Consider the following 27,543-nt stretch of genomic DNA (forward strand, 5'->3'; position numbering starts at 1 on the left):
ATGATATGATAGGCAGCTAGGTGGTGCAGAGCTTGAAGTCAGGAAGACTCATTTTTCTGAATTAAAATCAGATATTTACTAGCTGTGTGATTCTGGGCAAGTCACTTAACCCATTTGCCTCAGTTTCCTCATCTGTGAGATGAGCTGGAGAAAAAAAATGGCAAACCACCCCAGTATCTTTGCCAAGAAAACTTCAAATGTGGTCACAAAGAATTAAACATGACTGAAGAACAATGACAAACGAGAATTTAGTTAGAGAACCGTAGAGAATCAATTAAAAAATTAAATGAAACAATTAAAAATCTTAGCAAAGTTGTAGGATATAAAATAAACCCACATAAATCATTTGCGTTTCTGCATCTTACCAATTAAGCCCAGCAGCAAGAGATAGAAAGAGAAATTCCATTAAAATAAGTAGGAATACTTGTGAGTCTATCTGCCAGGACATATCCAGAAATTATATGAATACAATTATAAAACAGTCTTCATATTAATATAGATCAAAATAATTGGAGAAACATTAATTGCTCATGTGGAGACGAAGCCAATATAATAAATGAACAACCTTACCTAAATTAATTTACGTATTCAATACCATACCAATTAAACTACTAAAAATCACTTTATAGAGCTTGAAAAAAATAGTAACAAAATTATTCTGGAGGAAGAAAAGGTCAAGAATATCAAGAAAATCAATGAAAAAAAATCAGAATTAAGGGAGTGGAGGATTAGTGGTACCAGATCTCAAACTATACAACAAAGCTGTAATAATGAAAACAATTTGATACTGGGCAAGAAATAGAGAGGTTGATCAGTAGAACAGATTAGATACAGGATACACAGAAGCAAAGGAACACCTAGTGTTTGATAAACCCAAAGATCCTAACTATTGGAACAAGAATACACTTTTTGACAAAAAGCATTGGGAAAACTGGAAAGCAGTCTGGCAGAAACTAGATATAAACCAAAACCTCACACCATATTCCAAGATAAGCTCAAAAGTGTGTACATGATTTAGACATAAAGGGTGATATCATAACTAAATTAGTGAAGCATAGAAGAAATTACCATAGATTCATGGATTGTGGAAGAATTCATGACCAAACAAGAAAAAGAGAGGTTCATGAGAGGCAAGACAGATAATTTTGATTTCACAAAATGAAAAGATTTTTGTACAAACAAAATCAAGGCAGCTAAAGTTGAGAGAAAAGCAGGAAATGAGGAGGGAAATCTTTGCAATAGATTTCTCTGATAAAGGTCTCATTTCTAAACTATCTAGGGAACTGAGTCAAATTTACAAGAAAAAGAGCAGTTTCTGAATTGATAAATGGCCAAGGGATATGAATAATTAGTATTTAAGAGGAAGAAATCCAAGCTACCAATAGTTATATGAAAAAAAAAGTTCTAAATCACTAATAATTAGAGAAATGCAAATTAAAACAACCCAAGGTACCATCTCACATCCATCAGATTGACTAAGATAACAAAAAAGGAAAACGACAAATCCTGGAGGGATTATGGGAAAGTAGGTACACTAATAGATTGTTGGCGGAATTGTAAACGAATCTAACCATTCTAAAAAGGAATTTGGAATCATGCCCAAAAACTGTTAACTTGTGCATACTCTTTGACTCTGCAATGATTCTATCAGATCTATATTCAAAGGGATCAAGGAAAGAGAGATAGGACCCATATGTATAAAAAAGATTTATAGCAGTTTTTTTTGTAGTGGCAAAGAATTGAAATGAGGGGGATGATCATCAATTAGGAAATGGTTGAATATGGTATACGAATATGATGAAATATTGTTGTGCTGTAAGACTGTAAGAAATGATGAAGCATATTATTTCACAAACACCTGGGATAACTTGTATCAACTGATGTAAAGTGAAGTGAGTAGAACCAGGAGAATAATTTATATAGTAATAATAATATTGTAAAAACAAACAACTTTGAAAGACTCAATAACTCTGATCAATACAATGACTAACCAAAATTCCAGAGGAGTCATGATGAAACATCCTATCCATTTCAAGATAAAGAGCTGATGAAGTCAGAATGCAGATTAAAGTATATTTTCTCCTCTTTGTTTTGTTTTTTTGGACATGGTTAATAAGGGAGTTTGTTTTCCATGACTATAAGTATTTGGAATGGTTTTGTTTTTCTTGACTTCTCAATAGTTGGGGGAAGTGAGAAGAAAGACAAAATTTGGAAATGAAAATAAAATAAAATTGAATTAAAAAAAGCAATTTGAATTATACATAAAAAGTTAGTAAATAGTATATTTCCTTTGACCTAAATATAGCACTGCTAGGCCTAAATTCAAAAGAGATCAAAGAAAGACAAAAAGGTTGTATAAACACAAAAAATAATAGCATATCTTTCTTTTTGTGGTAGCAAAACTTTCTATAGTAGCAAAAACTAGAAACTAAGAGTATGTCCAAATAACTGAGAACAAATGAACAGGCTGTGATATATTAATAGGATAGAATACTCTTGTGATATAAGTAATGAAAAAATAGATAATTTCAAAGAAACATGAAAATCAGTCAGTAGGCATTTATTAAATATCTACTATGTGCCAAGCACTGTGCTAAGTGCTGGAGATACAAAAAAAAAGGGCAAAATATAGTTCCTTCCCTCAGATGGCTCAAGATATGACTGGGGAGACAATATGCAAACAAGTATGTATGAACAAGCTATATACACAATGAACAGAAAATAATTAATGGAAAGAAGGCACTAGAATGAAGAAGGACTGGGAAATCTTACCTTCCTATAGAAGGTAAGAGTTTAGCTGGGACTTGAAGGAAGCCAAGCAAGTTTGGAGGTGGAGATGAGGAAGAAGAAGATTCTAGACATGGGAGACAGTTAGTGAAAATGCCCAGAATTGAGAGTAGGGTCTTAGTGTCTTGTTAGTGGAACAAGAAGGCCAGTATCACTGGATCAAAAATTGAGGTGGGGTGAGGAGGTTGGGTTGTATGGCATGAGGATAGAAAGGTGTGGGGAAGAGCTTGGTTACAAAAGGTTTTTAATGCCATACAGGTGATTTTGTATATGATCCTGGAGGTTATAGGAAGCCATTGAAGTTTACTGAGTATAGGCATGACATGATCTGATCATTGCTTTAGGAAAATTCCTTAAGTGACTGAATGGAGGCTGGACTGGAGTGGGGAGAGGCATGAGGCAGTATGACCAGCCTTCAGGTTATTTTAATAGTCAAGGCATGGCATGCTGAGAGACTTCATGAAGGTGGTAGCAGTATTAGAGGAGAGAAGGAGAGATGTTGCAAAGGTGAAATCTTCAGACCTTAGCAACATATTGGATATGGAGATGGGGAGTGAGAGATAGTGAGAAGTGGAGGATAGTAATATGGAGAGAGGTTTCAGAGGGAAAGGTAATGAGTTCAGTTTTGAGTATGTTAACTTTAAGGACTCTAAGAAAGACTTGTATGAATTGATGTAGAATGAAATAAGCAGAAACAGAACAATTTATATTGTAACATCAATATTAAAAAATGAACAATTTTGAAGCCTTTTATAAACCAATGAAGAATGAAATGAGCATAATCAGGCAACAAATTTATATAATAGTATAAAAATAACTTTGGAAGATGTAAGACCTGTTATCAATGCAATGACCATTCATAATTTCAGAAGACAGATAATGAAACATACTATCCATCGTTGTTCAGTCGTGTCTGACTCTTCATGACCCCATTTGAGGTTTTCTTGGCAGAGACACAGGACAATTTTGCCATTTCCTTCTCCAGCTCCTTTTACAGATGAAGAAACTGAGGCAAACAGGGTTAAGTGAATTGCTTAGGGTCACATACATAGCTAATAACTGTCTGAGGTCAGATTTGAATTCTGGAAGATTAGACTTCCTGGCTTTAGGCCTAGTACTTTATCCACTACACCACTTAGCTGCCCTTTGCTATCTATTACAAAAAGGTAATAGATTTAGGGTCTGGAATTAGATGCACATATTTTTTTTGGGAATTTGTTTTACTTGACTATGCATATTTATTACAAGAAATTCCTTTTTAAAAAAAACTTTAAAAATGGATTGGTTGGGAAGTCAGGGAAAAATAGATTTCTGTTAATAAAAAGAGGGGGGATACTATGCTACAGATGTGAGATATGACACGAACTTTCATACAAGGACACTATCATTAGTTTTTCTTAACTGTTTTACTTTGTTACAACAGAACTCTCATAAAGTGAGAGCAACCTACAAATGTTTGTAATGTAAAAAAATCGGTAAAACTTCAAAATAATTTTTAAAATGACATGGAGGTGTTGTGAGCTTATTAATGAAATTTCAGAACTTTCAAGATTCAAAGAAAAGTTCTTTCTCCCACTGAACTAAGTTTAAGCTCTGAGGGGCACAGTACTATGAATTAGGCATCTTTGCATCTTCCTAGGTACTTTGAAAATATACCTTTCAGACATTGAACAATAAACTTTTGTTGAATGAATGGTTTGTCAGCTAAACAAGTATTTAATGAGCTCCTACTATGTGCCAAGGTCATATGGATGCAAAGATAAAAATGACCAAATGATACTAATAATTATAATACTTCAAGGATCTGTGATTCCATTAGCATGATTCTGATAGAGTCCTTCACCACCGAGTAGACAATTTTAGTGGCTGTGGCTGAAAACTTCATCCCCCTGATCGCCAGCCTTCCAGTAATGAGCTTTTTTGCACTTAATTAGGGAGATTCTTGGACAACAGACACATAATTTATTGCCCAGACTTTTCCATGGTGATGGAGGACCTGTGAGAGGTTATATTCTATTAGCACAGACAAAACCTAGGGTTGTTTTTATTTCATAATTAAGCGACAGAGTAAAACTTTTTTTTTAAGGTATCACTGAACAATAGAAATAGTACCTGGCTCTGGAGTCAGAGAACCTAGGTTCAACTAGTATTTCTGACCTTTGCTACTTGGGTGACCTTGGACGACTCCCAGACTCCCTAGGCCTTATTTGTGGCATTTGTAAATGAGAGTCGGGGTAGTGGGCTTTCCAAGTCCCTTTGGCTCTTTATCTGTGATTCTATAATTGCAGGCAAGATTTGCAAAGCGCTTTAGGACCTACAAAGTGTTTTTCATACAACAATGGGGACACGGCGTGGCATAATAGAAATAACGCTGTATTTGGAATGAGAAGGCCTGGGTTTTAATCCTGGCTCGGCCACCGATACTGGCTAAATTTCCTTCAACTGTAAGAATGAGGTACTTGGACTAAATAACCTCTAAACCCCAATGGTCTACCTATTCAAAAGCATTCTAGCATTTACACCGTGAAATTCTATAATTCCGGAGGATACCGGGAGGGGGAAGGGGAGCGCCAACCATTGGGTGAATGGGAGGAGCCAGGTCCACGTTTCGGGCAGCGGATTGGCTGGGCCGTTCGTGGGCAGCATCAGTGTCGTTCTGGAGCCCGCCCCCTTTCTGGACGCCCCAGCGCCTGCGCACTGGTCCCCGCCGCGCCACCGCGCCATTTTGCCGGGGTTTGAATGTGAGGCGGTGCCGCAGCTGGAGCGGCATAGCTGGGTACTGTATAAAGCCAAGCATCCTCTTCTCCTTTCCCGTATTACGAAGAGGTAAGGAGCGGAGCGGGGCTGGGTTGGGTCCGGCTAGCTGACCTTCCCGTCATTCCCCTTGGGGGCCCTGCTCTGGCCGCCGGGAACTGGGGGCCGCGCCGCGCTGTGGTGAGGTGAAGGCGGATGGTGGGGTCGCCCTACTCACAGATTCCTCCGTCCGTGATCTCTTCCTACCCTCGTCCACTTCCGCGGGAGCTGCTGCCCCTGTTCCCGTGGCGCCCTCGCCCTTAGGCCAAGACGGGCTGGACGCTGGGCCTGTGGGGGCCAGGGAAAGCTGAGACTCGGCCTAGCGTGATCGCCACGGGACGCCCGCCCTTTTCCCCTGTCGCCTCGTTCATTGGCTGAGGTGGTTCTTTGCTGCAAGGGCAGTCGGTTGCTGATTGGCTCTCAGCTCACGTCTATCTCACTCCCGCAGGTTAAGGTGGAGAGGGAATCCCTCAGCGTGAGGAACTCGCCTTTCCCCGGTAATGCCTGTTAGGTTTACTCTTCTCCATCTGGGGCTCGGCCGCGGGTACCTCCTTTTTTTCCCCTCCATTTACGATGAGATTGTTATCTTTTAGCTGTTACCGGGAATTCTCATCATTAAATTTGGTGGGGACTTTGGGGTGAGGCATGACTACCGTATCGCCTCCAGGAGGCACATAGATATTTCTCTTTTCCCTTGGCATCTTTTTTTCCTCTATGCTTTAAATACAGGGGATGGGGAGGAAGGGACAGAGCTTATTTTTTCTTTTTCGGGGTGGTTGCTGTTGTCGGCTACCTTCCTAATGACCAGGGCCCTTTCTTTTACACCGTTTTCACTCCTAAATTTTTCCGTATTGCCTTCTTTCTTTTTCTCCTTTTCCTTCTCCTTCCCCCACCCCCAATCCAGGGGAATAACACCTATCTTCCTTCCAAGTTACTGCTCTGTCGGCATCCTTTGGGGATAGAAAGGTATATAGATAAATCGACTAATGGGGAATCTTTATGTCATGGGGAAATCCCTTCTTTGCAAGTTAGAGCGGCCTCTTTGGATATAGGAGCACCTAAAAGTCTTTAAGGCTTTGGGAGTGGTAGACTGCTGAAAGTAGTGGTTACATTAAGATTAACCGTTGTCGTTATCATAAGTCTTTATTTTGGGGGATCCTTTTTCGTATTTCAAGAGTCTGAAATTGGAATCATCCATTGAAGTGCAAATTTACAGGAGAAAAGAAGTAGACAATAGACCATTCTTTTCAACAATCTCAATATTAAATTTCTTTTTTCCTTCTGCTTTATGATTTACTGGTTCTTAAAAAAATTTTTAATCTAAATTTTTTTTTAATTTGGGGAGTTAGAGGTTCCAAACAATAATCCAACAGGAAAATGTTGGAATTTCCTTGGATGGGGGGGAGAAGATTTAATTTACTAGCACTAATGTGTGTTGTTGGGAGTTTCAATTCAACAAGTATTTAAGCACAATGTGCAGGGCACTGTGTTAGGAATACCAAAAAACCACTTTGCTTCCAAGAAGATACAAAATGTACATAGATAAAAATACATATAATATGAGGTGGGAGAGGGCACTACCAATTGTGTATGGGCAAATCGAGAAAGGTTTCACAGAGGAGTTGGCATGTGAGCTAAGTTTTTTTTTAATTAAATGCAGTTTTTTATTGCATTGTGGTCTGAAATGGGTACATTTAATATTTCTGTTTTTCTGTATTTGGTTGTGAGGTTTTTATGCCCTACTACACAATCAGTTTTTGTGAAGATGCCATGTACAGCTGAAAAAAAGGTATGCTCCTTTCTATTCCCATTCAGTTTTCTACAGAGATCTATCGTGTCTAACTTTTCTAAGATTCTATTCATTTCCTTGACTTTTTTATTTAGTTTATGTAGCTCTGAGAGGGGAAAGTTGAGGTTCCCAGCTATTATAGTTTTACTGTTTCTTCCTGTGGTTTATTTAACTTTTCCTTCAAGAATTTGGATGCTATGCCATTTGGTTGATTTATGTTTAGTATTGATATGTATGGTTCTCTTTTAGTGAAGTTTCCCTGTTTATCCTTTTTAATTAGGTCTATTTTTACTTTTGCTTTGTCTGAGATCATGATTGCTATCCCTGCCTTTTTTACTTCAGCTGAAGTATAATAAGTTGTGTTCTAGCCCATTATTTTAACTGTGTGTATCTCTCAGTTTGAAGTGTGTTTCTTGTAAGCAACATTATGTTAGATTCTGGTTTCTAATCCATTCTGCTATCTGCTTCTGTTTTATGGGTGAGTTCATCTCATTCACATTGACCGTTATTACTAACTGCATTTCCCTCTATCCTATTTTCTTCTGTTTATCTTTCTTTCTCTCTTTTTTGTTTTGTCCCTCCTCTTAAGTCTGCTTTGCTTCTGATCCCCGTCTCATACTACTTGCATGTTGGGTAAGATATATTTTGTTACCAATTGAGTATGTATATATATTTTCCATCTTTGAACCAGTTTAGATATGAGTGTGGTAAAAGCGTTGCCCATCCCCTCAGCATTTCCCCCTCCACTGTAAAAACTTTTCCTTGCTTGCTTTTAAGAGATAATTTCCCCCATTCTTCCTCATCTCAGGGCAGCCCTCATTCTCACCTATCCTTTTTTTCCCCCCATATCCTAACTTATGTCACAGATCTCTCTTTCCTATCTCCTGTGTTGTTTTGGACTGGAAGAATATGTTGCTGACCTTTTGTTGATTCTACCACTCCAGAATTATATTTGAGACATAATTTAAAGTTGTTTGGAGGGAAATATTAGGAAAACTCACCTGAGTGCTTTCTGTACTCTACCTCTAAGCCGAGTCTTGAGAGAAGACGAGTTCTGAGATGTGGAGGTAAAAGAGTGAGTGTTTTCAGCATGGATCACAGAATTTGAGTTTGGGAAACAACTAAGTAGACTATATTGGCTGGGATAGAGACAAATAATAGTTAAGTCTGGAATGATAGATGGGAATTAAATTGTGGAGGAGTTTGAAAGCTAGTTGAATTTTTTTATCCTAAAGGCAATAAATAGGAGAGGTACTGGAGGTTTTTGATCAGACTTGTGTCTTAGAAATGTTGATGTGGTAACTCTGTGGCGAATGGATTGGAGAAGGGTGAGATGAACTGTGGAGACCAGTTAGGAGACTTCTGTAATAGTTCAAAGGAGAGCTGATGAGGGCCTGAGCTAGGGTAAATAGAGAGAATAAGTTAATAGAGAGAATGGAAGGTATAGGAAAGATATTTGTTGAGGAGGCGGAATCCACAAAACTTAGCAGCTGATTGGGTATTGGGGGGGTAAGGGAGAGAGAAAAAAGGGGTAATTTTGAGGTTGTCATCCTGGGTGTCTGGGAATATGAATGTTGCTACACTCAACAGAGTTCATGTCGATATTGAGATTCTGATGGGACATGTAGTTGGTGAAATCTAATAATTGATTAGCAGTGTGAGATATCAGGAGATATAAAAAAGGGTGGAGATAAAGATTTGAGAGTCATGTGCATAGAGATAACTGAACCCATGGGAGCTGTTGAATCACCTGAGAGAATGTAGAGAAGAGGGCTCAGGACAGTCTTGGGGGATGTTCATGCTTAGGAAGAGTTTATAATGATCTAGCCAAGGACACTAAGAGCAGTCAAATTGATAGGATGAAAACCAATGGACAGTAGTAGTATCACAAAAGCCAACAGAGGACTATATATAGAAGAGGAGTAATTGGCAGTGTCTGTGGCTGCTAAGAAGTCCAATGGGATGGAGACTTGAGAAATAGCCATTGGATTCATCAGTTAGTGATTCTTGAAGACTTTTAAGATAGGGATTTCATTTTATTTATTTATTTAGGCAGTTGGGGTTAAGTGACTTGCCCAGGGTCACACAGCTAGTAAGTGTCAAGTGTTTGGTCTGAGGCCGAATTTGAACTCAGGTCCTCCTGACTTCAGGGCCAGTACTCTATCCACTGCGCCATCTAGCTGCCCCAAGATAGGGATTTCAGTAAAGTTCAAAAGCCAGGTTGGAAGGCATTGAAAAGAGGTGAGGAAATGGGAGAAAGTAAATGTAGGTGACTTTTTGTATAAGTTTAGCTGTGAAAGGGAGGAGGGATACAGGACAATTTAAGAAGTGGCAGTCAAGTAAAGTTTTTTCAAAGATGGACACTGTCATTTAATTCAACATTTAATTTCAAAAGCTTATATGCTGTAGATACAAAGATAAAAGTGAAACATTCTGTTTGCTGTTTTTAAGAAGTGGGGACTGAATTGGATAAGGAAAACTGGAAGATGATGGAAGATGAAAAAATGGTTAAGGGTACTAGTCCAGGAACCAGAGACCAGAAGGATGACATCCCGAGGAAAAAGTAGAAGGTTTGTGTCTTGGCAAAGATAATGGCTGTATTTTCCTCAAAGACAGAGCAGAAGGAATAAGAATAGGACTTTCTGCAGTCATGTATTAAGATGCAGTGCAGAGGAGAAAGGATAGTTATAATTTTTTCGGTAAAGTAGAATGAGAACTCTTCTTTTGAAGGGGAGGAGCATAGGAACACCATTTCAGGTGGTGTGATAGAGAATTAGGGAAGAATAAAAGGACTGCCATGCAGCAGTGTTGGCTCAGTTGAGATCAGAGAACTTTAATATGTAATGGACCTAGTTGGAATGATTATATAATGGTGTTCTTGAGTGGGTACAAAGAAATTGAGCTTTGGGAATACAATCAAAAGTTGGGCTTTGGCAAGGCACAAAAGTGTCGTTAGGTGGAGGTTAGTGTCAATTTGAATAGGTTAATGATAGGGTCAAACCTGACTGTAAAAGAAGGAAAGTGAGGCTAGTGCAGGGGTGATATATTGGGAAAACAAGGAAATAGGGAGTGACTAAAGACACTATACTATAATAAGATAAGAAATATGTTTGGGTGGAGTGATGTAGAGACAGATGGAAAGATAGACAGTAATGGACAGAAAGGAATTTCAGAGTTTGAGATACTAAATGTAGTATAGTTACATGTGATAGGTAAATCTAAGGTGTGACCATCTCTTTGAATGGCTGAAGTAGAGTTAAGTTAGAGGTCATTAGATTTGGGGGCATTGATTTACTAGGTAGCCAGGATGTTTGAGGGGACAATTTATATATTGAAGTTCCAGAGTATTTGGATAAGGGTTGGGATGGAGAGGAAGACTTTGAGCTTGGTACTGAACTTGAGACTGTACAAGAACCTGAACTATATAATATAGATGGATGGGGTGAAAGTCAAAGGAAAACAAGTTTTTGACGGGAAAGAAAAGGCATAGAAATAGCAGTGAGAAGAAAGAAAGTGGTATGCCTATATTCCTCTTTTGTGTTGTGGGGCATAAGAGGAATATTAAGTACTGAGTATAGCCAGGGATACATTATCTTTTGGAAGGAGCCAAGTTTCTGTGGTCACTGTAAGAATGTGAGATGGAGAGATCTGTGATGGAGTTTGTTAATGATAAAAGGCACTATGAAACAGAAGGACAAGGAAAAGGAGTAGGACTGGGATGGATATGTATGTAGCAGGGAGGAAGGATTTTTGTGTTGGAAGCCATCAACCCAAATAAGGTAAGGGGAGCCTGAAGTGGAAGTTTTCCATCTGTAGGATAGGAAAGAACTTATGTTGATTGAACACAATGTTGTCCTGAAGTTGTGGAGTTGATTCTATGCCTTTGTTGCTCCAAACAGTAGAAAGCTGGAGATTGTAGTTGGCAGGTGAATGGAATCAACAGATGCCCATATACCTTTCCGGGCCCAATGAATGCCTGGTATTGAGATCTGAACACATATTTGGTGCCTGTAGCTTCATCCCAAGATGGCGGGGATTGGGCATGCCTGTAAGATACTGCACTTGGAGCAAATACTTTTTTTTTTAAGGCAGTTGGGGTTAAGTGACTTGCCCAGGGTCACACAGCTAGTAAGTGTCAAGTGCTTGGTCTGAAGCTGGATTTGAACTCGGGTCCTCTTGACTTCAGGGCAGGTGCTCTATCCATTGTGCCACCTAGCTGCCCTGAGCAAGTACTTCTGATCTCTCACCTCCTGGAAACTTCAGGGAATCTAGTACCCTTTGTACCTACAGGCTCAAAATCAAATGAGTCATTGATGGATTTGACCTGACTTCAGTACTTTCCTGAGAAGTTCAATGTGTGGGGAAAGCATGGTGTTACTAAATCTTTTGTTTCTTTTTAATACAATTTTATTGATATTTTTACTCCTATTTCCAAATATCCCTTCCCCCTGTCCTTCTAAGAAAAGTATCCCTGGTAACAAAGAACAAAAAAGATAGGGGGAAAAAAACCACCAACCGTCTTCCCAGTAAAGGGAGGGAAATACATTTTCTCATTTCTCTGGGACTTGGGTTGGACGTTATAATTAGATAGCTTTCGTTTTAGTTTTTTTCCTTTTCATTTACATTGTTGCAATTATATGCAGTTGTGCTTATTTAACTTTGCATCATTTCACATAAATTCTTATACCTCTGTATTTTCATATTCTTTTACATTTATGTATTATAATTTGTTTATCCATTTCCCCAATCTGTGGGCATTTCCTTTGTTTCTATTTTTTTGCTACTACAAAAAGCGCTGCTGTAAATATTTTGGTATATATGGGATCTTCCTATCTTTGACATTCTTGGTCATTGAGATCTCTAGGTCAAAGTGGGTATTTTATGACTGACTTTTTAAAAAAAAATTTTTATTGATATATTTTGGTTTTAAATCACATTTTTCTCACTGTAACCCTCCTCCCTGTGGAGAGAGCCATCTTTTACAATTAAAAAAGGGGGGGATGACTGTTTAGCAAAATTAGAAAAGTTTTGAAAAGGTGTGCCACATACAGTGTTTCATACTATATCCCTTCACTTCTGCAAAGAGAAGTGGGGTGAGGTGCCTTCTCAGATTTTTCTTTGAGGTCACTGTAATTAGAATTTCTCCACATTTAGTTTGTATTGTTCTGTTGTTATTTCTCTTTATTTTATCCTCAGTTTATCAAATGCAAAATAAGATGTATATTTCCACATACAAAACAGTAAAAAAGAAAAAAAAAAACAAAAAAAGCACTAAGAATAAGCACCATATGCCCATTCTTCTTTTAAGTGTGATACAGCAAATTCATCATGTTATTTTTTAAATAGTATTTTATTTTTTCCAATTACATGTAAAGACAATTTTTAACGTTCATTTTTTATAAGATTTTCAGTTCCAAATTTTTCTCCCTCTTTATTTTGCCTACCTGCTCCCTGAGACAGTAAGGAATTTGATGTAGATTATATATGTGCACTCACGTAAAACATATTTCTGTATTAGTCATGTTGTAAAAGGAGAAACAGAACAAAAGGAAAAAATAACAAAAAAATAAAGTGAAAATAGTGTGCTTCAATCTGCATTCAGACTCCATCAGTTCTTTCTCTGAATGTGGATAGTATTTTCCATAATGAGTCTTTTGGAGTTGTCTTCGATCATTCTGTTGCTGAGAAGAGTTAAGTGAATTTTAATTGATCATTGCAGTGTTACTGTGTACAGTGTTCTCCTGGTTCTGCTCACTGCACTCAGAATCAGTTTATGTAAATCTTTCCATGTTTTTCTTATATCTGCCTGCTCATCATTTCTTATAGCACAATCCTATTCCATTACATTCATATACCACAACTTGTTCAGCCATTCTGCGATTTATGTACAGTCCCGCATTTTCCATTCTTTGCCACAGTAAAAAGAGCTGCTGTAAAATTTTGTACGTGTAGGTCTTTTCCCCCTTTTTTTATAATCTTTTTGGAATACAGACTTAGTAGTAGTATTGCTGGACCAAAGGGTATGCACAGTTTGATTGCTCTTTGGGCACAGTTCCAGATTGCTCTGCAGAGTGGTTGGATCAGTCACAACTCCACCAGCAATCCATTAGTGTCCCAATTTTCCCATATCTTCTCCAACATTTATAATTTTCCTTTTCTGTCATATTAGCCAATCTGATAGGTGTGGGGTGGTACCTCAAAGTTGTTTTAATTTTTTTTTTAAATTAGGCAGTTGGGGTTAAGTGACTTGCCCAGGGTCACACAGTATCAAGTGTTTGGTCTGAGGCCCAATTTGAACTCCTGACAGTGCTCTGTCCACTGCGCCACCTAGCTGCCCCCTACAATGTTTTATTACCGTATAAATTGTTTTCCTTTTTCTGCTCATGGCCACTCTCCATCCGTTTATACAAGTCTTTCCAGGTTTGTCTGAAATTGTCACTTTCATAATTTCTTATGGAACAGTAATATTCCATTACATTCATATACCATAATTTGTTCATCTGTTCCCCTATTGATGTTCATTTCTTTAGATTTCTTTGCAACTACAAAAAGAACTGCTATAAGCATTTTTGTGTAAATGGACCTTTACCCCTTTGAACTCTTTGGGGCTTTATGCCCAGTAGTGTTATTGTTGGGTCAAAGGACGTAGTTCAGTAAATTTTGGTGTAAAGTTCCAAATTACTTTCCAGAGTGGCTGGATCAATTCACAGTTTGTCAACTTTGGATTATTGTGTTTATTTTTTTCTCAGCCTCTTCAAAAATTGTCATTTTTCTTTTTTGTGTTTTTTTTTTTTTTGCCAATCTGATGGTTGGAAGCTGGAACCTCAGTTATTTTAATTTTCATTTCTCTAATTATCAGTGATTTGAAGCGTTTTTTTAATATGATTGTTGATAGCTTAATTCTTTTGAGAATGTGGGTTCCTGGCCTTTGACTGTTTATCTGTTGGGTAATGATAATTATTCTTATATTTTTGACTCAGATATCTTAGATGTCAGGTCTCCCGCAACTCCTTTCAGCTTCCTTTTATGCCTTTGCCTTCCTTTCAGCATTTCCTGTTAGAATGTAAGCTCCTTGAGGAAAGGGACTGCCTTTCTTTTTGCTTATATCTGTGTTTCCAACATTTAGTACAGTGCCTGGCACACAGTAAATCTTAATTAATTCTTGTTGACTGACAGATAATCCTATGGTAAAGATTTTTCTCAGTTAATGGTTTCTTTTCTAATTCTAACTGTATTAATTTTGTTCGTGCAAGCTCTTTTCAATTTTAGGTAATCAAAATTGGCCATTTTATTTTCTGTGATTCTCATTTGGTCATGAATTCTATCTGTAAATATGATAAGTGTTTTCCTTCCTTGTTCCTCTAATTGTTTATGATTTAATTTTTTTTATATCTAAGTCATATGTGCATTTGGAAGTTAATCTTGGGGGCAGCTAGGTGGCACAGTGGATAGAGCACCGGCCCTGAAGTCAGGAGGACCTGAGTTCAAATGCGGCCTCAGACCAAACACTTGGCACTTACTAACTGTGTGACCTTAGGCAAGTGACTTAACCCCAATAGCCTAAAAAAAAAAAATTTAAAAAAAAAGGAGGTTAATCTTGGTTTATATAATGTGAGATATTAGTCTAAAAGTCATTTCTTTCCCATTACTTTACAGTTTTCCTAGCAGTTTTTGTTCAATTGTGAGTTCTTGCCCCAGTAGTTGGAGTCTTTGGGTTTATCAAACAGTCACTATGTTTGTTTGCTTCTTATTTCTTGTGTAACTAAACTGTTCCAGTGTAGACTTCTCTACTCTTTAACCAGTACCAAATTGCTTCTATTATCACTGCTTTGAAATGTTGTTGAGATCTGGTATTAGGCTTTCTTTCATTCTACTTTTTTCTAGACTTAACATAGTGCCCTATACTTAGTAGGTGATTCATAAATATTTATTGATTATTTATTGATTTCATTATTTACCTTGAAATTCTTAAACTTTTATTCTTCTAGATGAATTTCGTTATTCTATTTTTCTGGTTCTACTCTTTCTTTAAACCTAAGATTGGTAGGAGATTAAAAATGTTTCTGATTTGAAGTGTCATAAATATTCATTATGTTTGTATATTGTATAGTGCCTTAAGACTTTTCAAACTACCTTTACATAGGTTATCCCATTTAATCATAATTAGATTAAACTGTCTAGAGGGCAGTCTTTTTTGTGGTGCGATATCTCAAGTGTATTAGGTATAACTTGTAGTGTTAAACACATAAGAATTATTTTTATTTATTTATTTTTTAGGCAGTTGGGGGTAAGTGACTTGTCCAGTGTCACACAGCTAAGTAAGTCTCAACTGTCTGATCTGAGGCCAGATTTGAATGGGGTCCGGTGCTCTATCCACTGTGCCACTTAGCTGCCCCAAATAAGAATTATTTTAAAAACAGAAATTAAAGCCCATTTTATTGCTCCTTTTAAGGATCATCCTAGAGCATTTTTGGAAATTCTTTTTCTTTAAAATGTTTTATTTTTACTGATACCTATTGATTATACATTGTTTTTATTTTCATATATATCTCCCCTTTCCCTACCCAGTGAGCTATCACTTGTAACAAAAAGAGAAGGGGAGAAAAAGCATTTCAGCAAAACTAATATGTGAACCAAATCTAACAGTATAGGCAGTATTCTATACCCATATTCCCTCACCACTGAAAAGAGAGGGAGGTAACATTTTCTCATCTAGTTTTTATGGACTGGTTTGGTCATTATAATTATTGTGTTCAGTTTGTTTTTGTTGTTTTTTCCATTTTTGTAGTTTTGTGTATATTGGTTTCCTGATTCTGCTTAATTCCCTCTGCATCAGTTCATATAAGTCTTCCTGTGCTCCTCTGAATTCAGAGACAAATATAATGAGACTAGTAGCTAGATGTATCAAACAGAAGAGCAGATCCAAGAACAGTTTTCTAGCACCTCTATCTAACCCTGTCTTCTCTCACGGTGGTCCTTTTAAGGGTCCATTCATAGGACCAGATGAGAGGGTAATTGGAGATGATTTTCCACCCCCTTTCCCTCAGATTTCAACATCATAAAGCCAGGAAGTTTCACCTCCCAGAAATCTGTCAAGTTCCCTTCTATGAAATTCTTGTATGGTTGGTTTCACATAACAATGCCTAAAGCCTTTGTTTTTTCCTTCCACAGTCTTAGGCAGTTCCTCCCACACTGATTTGATGCTGCATGGTTTGTGAAATTAGATTGCTAAAAACTAAACTGCCAACCTGAAGCACAGGAAGTTTCTTGGCAATGGTGTAGAGGCATCGCCATTCTTAGAGTCTTCCACAGTCACAAACTCAGTATTATCCTGGACTTCCCATTTTCTTTCACCCCATGTAGATAGTTATTTGCCAGTTTTCTTCATTTTGACCTCCACATCTCTTGCTTCTATACTTTTATCACTGCTCACTCAATCACCCTTTGAATAGTTTTGATCCTAATCACTCTTTCCTAGCCTGTGATGATAGCCTTCTGATTGTTTTCCCTGCCTCAGGTCTCTCTTCCTATCCATTCTCCATATAGCCACTGAAGGGAAATTCCTAAGGTGGCATACATCTGACCTTGTTACTTTCCCACTTAATAAACTCCAATGACTCCCTTTTGCTTCTGGGATCAAATACAAATTCCTCTGGCATTTAAAGCCCTTCACAGACAGTCCCCAACTTACCTTTCTCTTCCTCTCATTCTACGATTCAATTAAACTGAATTCCTTTCTGTTCCTCACACCTAACATTCCATCTCCTATCTACATACCATTATGCTAGTGGTCTTCCATGCCTGGAATGCACTTTTACTTCCACCTCTTGGTTTCATTACCTTCGAGGCTTTGCTCAAGTACCACATTCTACATGAAAACTTTCCTGATTTTTCCAATTGCTAGTTCCATGTATCTCCCCACTTAACTGGTATTTATTTTGTATATATTTATATATGTATATGTTGTCTCTTCTAATAGAAAGTAAGCCCCTTGAGGACAAGAATTTTAATTTTTGCCTTGGTATCTCTAGCACTTAAATACATATTAATTGGTGGCTTGATTTAAATATTCTACAAAAGTAAATCTTTTCACTCGATCCAGAAGAGAGATTCTCAAGCTTTTTTGGGCCTACAGCCACTTTGGCAGGGCAAAAACCTCTATGGAATCCAGGTCCCTACTTGTTTTAGTTTGTCACTGCCAAAAAATTCTGTAAAATTTTTGATGAGACACTAGTTTTTAATCAAATATAAGCAAATTCTTTGATACCGGAAAAAAAGTATGTAGAGAGATTGCTGATAGGGTAATGTTAGAAAGAATTCTGACTGGAAGTAGACTTAGGTTCTAGTTTTATCTTTTCTAGTATTGGCTTTGTGACGTTAGCTAAGTCCTGTTTTTTCCTCTCTACTTCATGGCCCTCATTGGTTAAACGAAGGTGCTGGATTGGACTATTTCTCAGGTTTGTTTCAGCTCTAAAAATGTATGACATGAAAATGAATGTTAAAAGAGTATGGTTTCTGGAAGATAAATGGCCATATGCTTTAGAGTTTATGAAAGCTTATTTTATAGTCATTGATCTCTAAAAAGATCTTGATCAGTTTTTACTAGTCATTGATCACTAAAAAGAACTTGAGGAGCAGCTAGGTGGTGCAGTGGATAGAGCTCTGGCCTTGGAATCAGGAGGACCTGAGTTCAAATGTGACCTCAGAGACATGGCACTTATTAGCTCTGTGACCCTGGGCAAGTCACTTAACTCCAATTGCCTCACCAAAAGGCAAAAAATACCCCAAAACTCGATCAGTTTTTATGGCATTTATATTCTACAGTTCTGCCCTGTTTTGATCATGGTGTCTGACTATTTCTTAGGATTGTTGATAAAAATAAAATTGAGGATAATAGAGATGAAAGCAATATGGAAAAAATGCTATACAAATGTAAAGTATTATTAATATCATAATAAGGTAAGTATTAATATAATCATAACTCGAAGGACAAGGGACCCTTATCTGGGTATATGATTATTTCATGTATTCATGATTTCATCAGTGAAGATCCTCCTTTTATCAACACAGCTTTATTCCCTTTAAACTTTCTTAAAAATATTTTTAAAAGAATTAACAAAAGCACACTTTCTCTCCCCTACTCCTAATCCCCACTGAAAATCCTTGTTACAAACATGTAGTCAAGGAAAACAAATTTCCACATTATCTATGTCTAAAAAAAAACCAACCCCCAACCAAACCCACAGTATATCCCATCCTGCACTCTAACTCTTTTACTTCTTCATCAGGAGGTGAGTAATATATTTCATCATAAGTCTTTGGAATTGTAGTTGGTTTTTATGCTCATTAGAGTTCCTAGGTCTTTCAAACTTGTTTGATTTTGTAATATTGTTGTCTTTGTACAAATTATTCTTCTGGTTCTACTCTCTTCACTTCATCAGTTCATAAGATCTCAGCTTTCTCAGAAACCATCCTCATCATTTCTTTCAGCGCAGTTATCTCATAACATTTATATACCACAAATTGTTCAGTCATTCCCCAATTGATGAACATCCCCTCAGTTTTCAAATGTTTGCCACCATAAAAGAGTTATAAATGTTTTTGTATATCCTTAGGGTTGGTTTTGTTTAGAACTAATTCCTCCCTTAATCTAGCCCAGGACTACACAACATGTGGCCCACAGGCTGCTTGGGGCCCACCAAAGTGGCCCGCAGGTCATATATTGTGCAGGCCTGTTTTAAAAACATCCTTGACATTTTTCGAGGACTGCCTGAAATCCTTTGGCTGGCCATAAGCGGCCCCACAGGCCAAATATTTTGCAGGCCTGGTCTAGCGTCTTAATTCCCCCTTTTCCTTTCTCTCCTTTCCCTCTTATGTCTCTGTTGAGTGAAATGTAATTGTGTACCCAACTCTTGAGAGAGAGAGAGGGAGAGAGAGAGAAAATGTGTGTGTGTGTGTGTGTGTTTATTTTTATTCTTTTTTCCTTTGATCACTTCAGATGAGAGTGAGGTTCAGTATTGACCCTTCCATTTGCCTCTACTACTTATTTGTATAGACTTCTTGTGCACAGTGATTATGTGAGATGATTTTTCCTAACAGTAATACCTCCCAGTGTTCTTTTGAGGATCAAATGAGATGATATTTATAAATTAATTATCAAAGTGTCAAGTATGTAATAGGCACTATACAAATGTATCTGAGAAAGCTAAGATCTTAAGAACTGATTTGGGGGAAGTGATGTATGTGGTCTCCTTTGAACCCTGTTATCCTTACAGGTCACAGAAGGAATCTAACTAGACAGAAGGCCTTGGAGTGATTCTGTTAAGTGTTGATGATCTTTTTTTTTTTTTTGGCTAATGGGGTTAAGTAACTTGCCCAGGGTCACACAGCTAGTAAGTGTTGTGTGTGTCTGAGGTTGGATTTGAACTCAGGTCCTCCTGAATCCAGGGCCAGTACTCTATCCACTGCACCACCTAGCTGCCTCTAGTCTTGATGATCTTAAAAAGAAGACTAGAAAATGGAGAGGATAAAGAATACATGGGAGGTGAGGATTGAAAAGGATGGTGCCCCCAGAAAAGAGTTATAAATGTTTTTGTGCATCCTTAGTGTTGGTTTTGTTTAGAACTAATTCTTCCCTTAAGCTCTAGATTTTGGCTGTAATATTTCTGGGAGTTTTTATTTTGGTGTTTCTTTGAGGAGGTGACCAGTGAACCCCTCATTTTTGCACTTTGTCCACTGATTCTAAGAGTTCTGGGCAGTTTTCTTTTGTGATTTCTTGAAATATGACATCTAGGTCCTTTTTCATGTCTTGGCTTTTGGGTAGTCCAGTGATTATTAATTATTTTCTCTCCTCAATCTGTTTTCTAGGTGTGTTGTTTTTGCTATGAAATACCTCATATTTTCTTCTATTTTTAAATTTTTTTAATTTTTGCTTTAATATTTTTAATTATCTCTAATGAAGTCATTAACTTCTTTTTGGTCCATTCGAGTTTTCAGGGAGATTGATTGCTTGGGGCAAAGTTAATTTTTAAATCTCTGATTTTATCTTCCATAGCTCTCATTCTTTTCTAATTCTATTCTTTGTTTCTTCTTTGAGACTTTACTTGTAGATGTTTTGAAGCCATTCTTTTCTTCTGGGTTTATGTCTTGAACTTCCTTGTCACCATGATAACTTTTTATGATGGAATTCTTTTTTTGTTTGCTCATTCTTCCAGCCTGTTTTCTGACTTTGGTCTTGATGGTAGGGCCAGCCTTCTGTTTATTGCTGTGAAAATGCTAGTAGAATTCAGAAATTAAAATCTGAAATAAGAATAAAGGAATCAACATATTTCAATGAGAAAAGCAAATCTGTGGCTTGTAGCTCAGAAGTTAGAACATTTTTACTTTTGAAAATCAATAAATATTAAGGACTTATTCTGTATTAGGTGGTAGAGATACAAAGCCAAAAAGCAAAAGCCCTTACTCTTACAAGCTTATATTCTACAGAGTAGACAACATGTATACATATTGAGTATATACAAAATAAAAACAAAGTACAGGCACTTCATCTATAACTTAACATATACATTTCTAAAAATCACACAGTAAAAATCACTGGGCTTATGGGAACAATGAGGTTAGGGGCACAGCATTCAAAAAAACTTTCTCAAATCAGGGTGTAGGGGCAGAGTGCTGGGACCTGGGGGGTATATAGCAGAAGGTGGCAGTGAAAGTGAAATGTATGAGTTCAGACTGTTCACAGTTCCTTCTGCACCAGAAGATAAACAATAAATATGGCACTTTACCCCTCATGGACAAAATTGTGTATAAGCAAGAGTGAAATTTGAGTAATGCTTAAGTTCTCCAAATTTCTGTTTTCAAAACAAGTGTTACAGCAGAACTGATGGGAATATTTTCTTGGGGTGGGGGTTTTTGTTAAGAAGCACTAACATCTGGGGTTGGGGAGAGTTGGGAACAACCTCGTGTAGGAGGGCTGAAATTTGAAAAGGAAATTAAGGTTTCTAAGAACGGGAAGTAAGGAGTAAGTACGGAGTAAGTACATCCTGTGCAAAGGCATTGAGATGGGAGATAAAATGACCCACCTAAGAACAGCAAGGATAGAAAACAAAAAATTTAATAATGTGGAAACTTTAAAGCTATTGCACTAAAAATTCAGCATGGGAAAAGTGATGAGAAAATAGAAATCAGAAAGAAGAGAATATTGTATATCTTTCTTATAAAATACATTAAGGATTCCAAAGCACTTTATTATGTATATAAAAGAAGAAAAAAGACTGAATATATCTAAAGTCAAAGTAACTAAAGTAGAATCTATGAAATCAGCCTAGTACAATGAAAATATTGTTTCTTTATTGAAGGTAGAGGGGGTTTTTTTGTTTTTGTTTTTTTAGAAGCACCATAAATGGATAATATAAAAGGCAACATTTAACTAAGGTGACTCTGGGAAGATTTTGTGCCTTGAATTGGGAAGGGCTACTTTGGAGAAACATTGATTTGTCCTTTCATTGATTTCTTTTTGTGTCTTTTTGTGGCTATTCTTTTTGAATGTTAAATTTAATGAGGTAGTGCCAGCATTGCCCCATTTTGGGCCTTCTGTTTTGTGTTCTTCTGTTCTGTGAAAATATTTCATTGATTCTTTTTTTTTTTTTTGCATCATTATGACCTCTCATGTTCCCCCTGAAATGGCTTTCCCAAGTAGAAGCTGTCATGTAACAAACAAGAATAGTCAAAACAAAATAAATTTGTCTTGTATTAGTTGTGCCTGAAATTTAATGACTCATTCTGCACATACAATCCATCTCTTCTCTAGAAATCAAGGTCTTTGTGTGTGTAAGAGTTCTTAATTCTTTCAGAGTTTTTCTTTATGATGCTTAGTTTAGTGTATACATTGTTATCTTGTTGCTATTCTGCCCTGTGCCAGTTCATTTGAGCCTTAATATACTTGATTCTGCTCCTGCTCTCTGCAGTTCAACTACATTGGCCAATATTTGCACTTTTTGAAACTGCCTACTCATCTGCCATCACTGTGCCTTTGTACTTGCTGTCCTCCATACCTGGAATATTCTGCCCCTTACCTCTACCTCTTTGTGTCCCTACCTTTCTTCAAGTCTCATCTTCTGCAGAAGGCCTTTCTGGGTCCCTCTAGTTATTAATGCCTTTGTATTTGAGATTACCTTACATCTGCTCTGTATTTATTGTATGTACCTTATTATTTACATGTCTCCCTCATTAGAATGCTACTAGGTCCCTATGGGGAAGGATTGTTTTTGCCTTTCTTTATAATCTTAGTACTTTAACACCATGTCTGGCACATGGTAATAAATGCTTGTTGATTTACACACAACAGTTTGTTCAGTCATTTCCCTATCAGTGAGTACCATCTTTACTTCTAGTTCTTAGCTACCACCAAAATAATTCTGCTATAAATATTTCTCTTCCTGGAGTAAAAGGTACATATGGTTTACTAACATTTTTTAGGATAATTCCAGATTGTTTTCCAGAGAGCTTTGTTTTTTGTTTACTTTTACAAAATACTGCCACATCCCTAGTTTATGTATTTTTTGGTGGATTATTAGCATCCTAATTGGTTCTCCATGTTTTCTTTCACCCTGTAGTCTGTCATATAAAAAAGGCCAAGGTCTCCAGCTGCATCCAGGGCCATTTCTGGTCGTCCTGATCTATATTTTTCACTGGACCAGATGGCTGTGGAGGAGAAAGTGAGGCTGGTAACTTTGCACAGCCCTCCTTCACTTAAATCCAATTCACTTGTAAGTTGTGATATCACCTCCCTGATGTCATGGTCCTCTCTTCAAGAAAGAAGGACAAACAAACTAACCAGTCTATCATATATACCACCATTATATTAGTGATAGAGAACGAACCTGCGATTTTGTTGGTGTAGGGAGTTAAAGATGAGGAAACTATCTAGCAACGCAAGTCATTCATTATCTTCTCTGCAATGTGCTGTCTTTGAGAGTTATGTAGGATTTGGAGAGTTTAAGTGATTTTCTTAGAGTCACATAGCCATTTTGTGTAGTCAGTATTTCTCGGAGGTAGGACTTGAACCCAGGCTTTTCTTCCTCCACAGGCTTTTCTTCCTCCAAGGCTATTTCTCTGGCCACTATCTCATAACAGATTAACTTTTCTAAAAAGAATTTTTTTGGTCATATCTCTTGTCATTCAAAGATCTCTATATACACCTTTTTTTTGCCACTTTGTTGTTGTTGTTGAGTCTTTTCAGTCATGTCTGACTGTGACCCCATTTGGGGTTTTTTTGCAGAAGACAGTGGAGTGGTTTGCCATTTCCTTCTCCAGTTCATTTTACAGATGAGGAAGCTGAGGCAAATAGGGTTAAGTGACTTGACCAGCGTTACACAGCTAGGAAGTGTCTGAGGTCAGATTTGAACTCAGGAAGATGAGTCTTCCTGCCTTGAGGTCTGGCACTTTATCCACTGTACCACCTAGCTACCCTTGTTGCCACTATTCCTCCATTAAAGTTGAGCTTTTGTATATGTATTTTTCCATTTTATTTTTCATATCACAAGCATTAAAAGAAGGGAAAAAACCCTTGTAACAAATATGCATAATAAACAAAATAGATTCCCACATTTTTTATGTCCCAAAATTTTGTCTTATTTTGCATCTTGAATCCATCATTTCTCTGTCAGGAGGTTAATAGCACAGTTCATTATTAGTCGTCTGGAATCATGGTTGGTCATTGCTTGATCAGAGTTTTTAAGTCTTTTTGAGTATTTTGTCTACAGAGACTTTATGACTCAATTCATACAAGTTTTCCCAGGTTTTCTGAACTCATCCCTTTCATAATTTCTACAGTACATTGAATAAAGTAGTATTCAGTTGCACTGATATACTAAAATTTGTGCAGCCTTTCACCAATTGATGTGTATCTCCTTAGTTTCCAGTTCTTTGCCACTACAAAAAGAACTGCTCTAAATATTTAAAAAAAAAAAGGTCCGTTTCTCCCTTCTTTGATCTCTTTGAGGTATTCTTGGGTCAAAGGGTATATGCCTATCCTAGTGGTTTTGGGAGCATAGTTGCAAATTGTTTTCTAGAATGACTGTTATCAGTTCACAGCTCCACTAGCAGTACATTTGTCTACCTATTTTCCTATATCCCCTCCAACATTTGTCATTTTCCTTTTTTCTTAACTTTGTAAACCTGGTTTGTGAGATAGAACCTGAGAATTTCTTTAATTATAAGTAATTTGAGCATGTCTTTCCTATGGCTATTGATAACTTGGATTTCTTTTTTAAAAAAAATTTTTGTTCATATTTTAAAATCTTTTTTCATTTGAGGAATGGCAATTATTCTTATTTGAATTCAATTTTGCAAATAAGACTATTCTCAGGGAAACTTGCTATGAAGATTTATCCATAGATCTGAAAGGTAATTTCTTCTTTGTTCATGTAATTCATTTATGATGTCACCCTTCATGTCTAAGGTGTGTACTCATTTGGAGCATATCGTAGTGTAAGACTTGAGATGTTTCCGTCCAACTGCTTTCCAGTTTTCTCAGCAGTTTTTGTCAAATAGTGAATAATTACCCCAGTAGCTTGGGTCGTTAGGTTTATCAAACACCATACTACTATGTTACTTTGCTTCTACGTTTAATGTTGTTGTTATTGTTTATCCCTTCCTTCTTGAAGAGGACCATGACATCAGGGACATGCTATGACATACAAGTAAATTGGAGTTAAGTGAGGGAGGGCTGTACTGAGTAATTATCAGCTTCACTTTCTCCTCTGGAGCCATCTATGTTCCAGTGGCAAGATATAGATCAGTATGATTGAAGATGGCCCTGGATGCAGTGGGAAACCTTGGCTTTTTCATACCTAATATGGTTTAGTGATCGACTTATTTTTTTAAACAGTACCAAATTGTTTTGTTCATTACTGCTTTGTAGTGTAGTTTGAAATCTGGCTCCCTTTCTTCCCCCTTGTTTTCTTTATTTTCTTTGAAATTCTTGACCTTTTGTTCCTTCAGATGGATTTCTTTATGATTTTATTCCCCTAACCCTATAAAATAATCCTTTGGTAGTTTGGTACAGCACTAAATAAGCAAATTAATTTAGTTAATGTTGTAATTTTTATTATATCGACTCAGCCTACCTAGGAATAGTTAACATTTCTCCAGTTATTTAGGTATGTCTTTATTTCCATAAGCAACATCATAGTTGTTTTTATATTGTATTCATTTTGCAGATATTTTGCATGGAATTACTCTTTCATTTCCTTCTGAGTTTTGTTGATAAATATGCTGAAATGGATGGTTTATATGAGTTTATTTATGTCCTGGTTATTTTTAGGAAAAAAACCTCAGAATTATTTTGTCTTGTTGTTATTGACCCCTAACACGAAAAGCTTATTTACCACATGATATTTCCTTACTGATAGTTCTCCATGGTCTCACATGGTCATGCTGTCATCTTATTCTGCCTATCTCTGTATTTTGGGATTTAAATAAAATTTCTTTTTGGTCTCTTTTTCTTTACTCTTGCTTTTTTCCCCCCACACCTTTCCTTATTCTGATATACTTTTGTTTTCATCTGTCAAGGTAATCATTCTTGCCTTAGAGTCCAACTCCTGGAAGCCTTTCTTAATTAATTTTTACCCCACATATAACAGGTTAATATATACGACAGGGATATGTCATGTTGAGGTATCCTCGTGTAGGAGACTTGTCAGAGGATTGGGTTTTGAACATGGATCTGCCACTTCTCCCTTTGTATCTTAAGTCACTTAATCTTTTTGGGCCCAGTTTGTAAAATGAAGGGTTTGGACTTTACTTTTAAGATTCCTTCTAGCTCTGAATATATGATCCGATGAGTGACATTATAGCACAATCACTTGGTTAATTACTCAAACCTCTTCTGTATTTTAGGTTCTGCTACAATGGAACTAAGTGATGCAAATTTGCAAACTCTAACAGAGTATTTAAAGAAAACACTTGATCCTGATCCTGCTATCAGACGTCCAGGTAAAGTGTTACATATACTGAATTTTTTCCCCTGAAGAACAAATGAAGAAGTACTTAATTCAATCCGCTTCACTTACAAATGTCAGCACAATATTGACTTTTCTTTCAGTCACTTATTGAGTGAAGCCTTACCTGTCTGCTTATTGCCTTTAATTTTAATTTTCAGTAGTTAATTTTTGCTTGTAGGATCTTCAAAGTGAAAAGGTATTAGCTTAAATCTAAAGCTGTGTCTTTATAAATGGTGTTTTACTCCATTCTTGATTTTTTTTTTAATTCCTAGGTTGAAACTTGTCCATTTTGGGGAGAGAGAAACTAAGGCACAGAATTAATTTCTATTAACTTAAGGCTCAAAATTTTTTAAAAAACAGTGATTGAATATTTCCTTTTAAATTTATCTAATGTCTGTTAGAAATGTTAAAAGTCCAAATAGTATAAGCCTTTATATATAACATGATATAATAATATGACTCGCTTTTCTTTCAACTTGCTTTTGAAGTTGTCATAAGGGAGTTCGTGAAGTGTAGACTGGCTAGTTGGTATAGATAATGAAATAGAAGATCACTGAACAGTTAAGTCTGTGTAGTTTTTAAAAGGAGGAACATGCCTGACAAATGTAGTTTTTTAAAGTGTTAAATATTTATATGACTGCAATATACTAAGACTTTCAGAAAACCTCTGACCAATATGTAGTCCTTCAGACTAATTAGTTTTGTTAGGACATATTTTGCCCTAGTTAGGGAATTGTCTTATAGAAAATAAAGAATATGAGTCAACTGGTGCTTATCCAGCATATTTCTCAGGGACTGAACTTACTAAACATCTTTGTAAGTTGGTTTGGAGGAGAAAATAAACAGTGAAACCTCCAAATTTTCAAATGTTCCTAAACTCTTCTTGAATGATAAAAATGTTAAGCTGACAGAGATGTATGTCCTGACTCTTTTGGTGTTTGTATAAGGGGGTAAAAAAAAGTGTCATTTCTTTGTGGGCATGTTCAAGGTAATGTATACTGAAAGAAATAATTGAAATTGTAATTATAAGAATCAAAAACTGGCATATGACCTTGGAGTCCAGCACTTAGTGGGATGATCTGACCTGGTATATTCTTCCTATTTCTGTCATCATACCTGGAGAAATATATATTTAAATGAGCAGAGGGGGAAGATTCATATGAGGAATGT

At 36.8% G+C, this 27,543-nt stretch overlaps 1 protein-coding gene across 1 annotated transcript in view; it reads left to right on the top strand.

The window, feature by feature from the left end:
* Positions 1 to 5,485: 5,485 nt before the first annotated feature.
* The window catches only part of CSE1L (chromosome segregation 1 like), a 63,008-nt gene continuing 40,950 nt past the window's right edge, over positions 5,486 to 27,543 (top strand). The window contains 2 exon segments of the mRNA XM_020984170.2: positions 5,486 to 5,613; positions 26,270 to 26,365. Coding sequence (XP_020839829.1) covers positions 26,281 to 26,365 — 85 coding nt within the window. The 5' untranslated portion in view covers positions 5,486 to 5,613; positions 26,270 to 26,280.

The sequence above is a fragment of the Phascolarctos cinereus genome, unplaced genomic scaffold (assembly GCF_003287225.1).
Source record: "Phascolarctos cinereus isolate Bilbo 61053 unplaced genomic scaffold, phaCin_HiC Scaffold_2;HRSCAF=192, whole genome shotgun sequence".
NCBI classification, from domain to species: Eukaryota; Metazoa; Chordata; class Mammalia; order Diprotodontia; family Phascolarctidae; genus Phascolarctos; species Phascolarctos cinereus.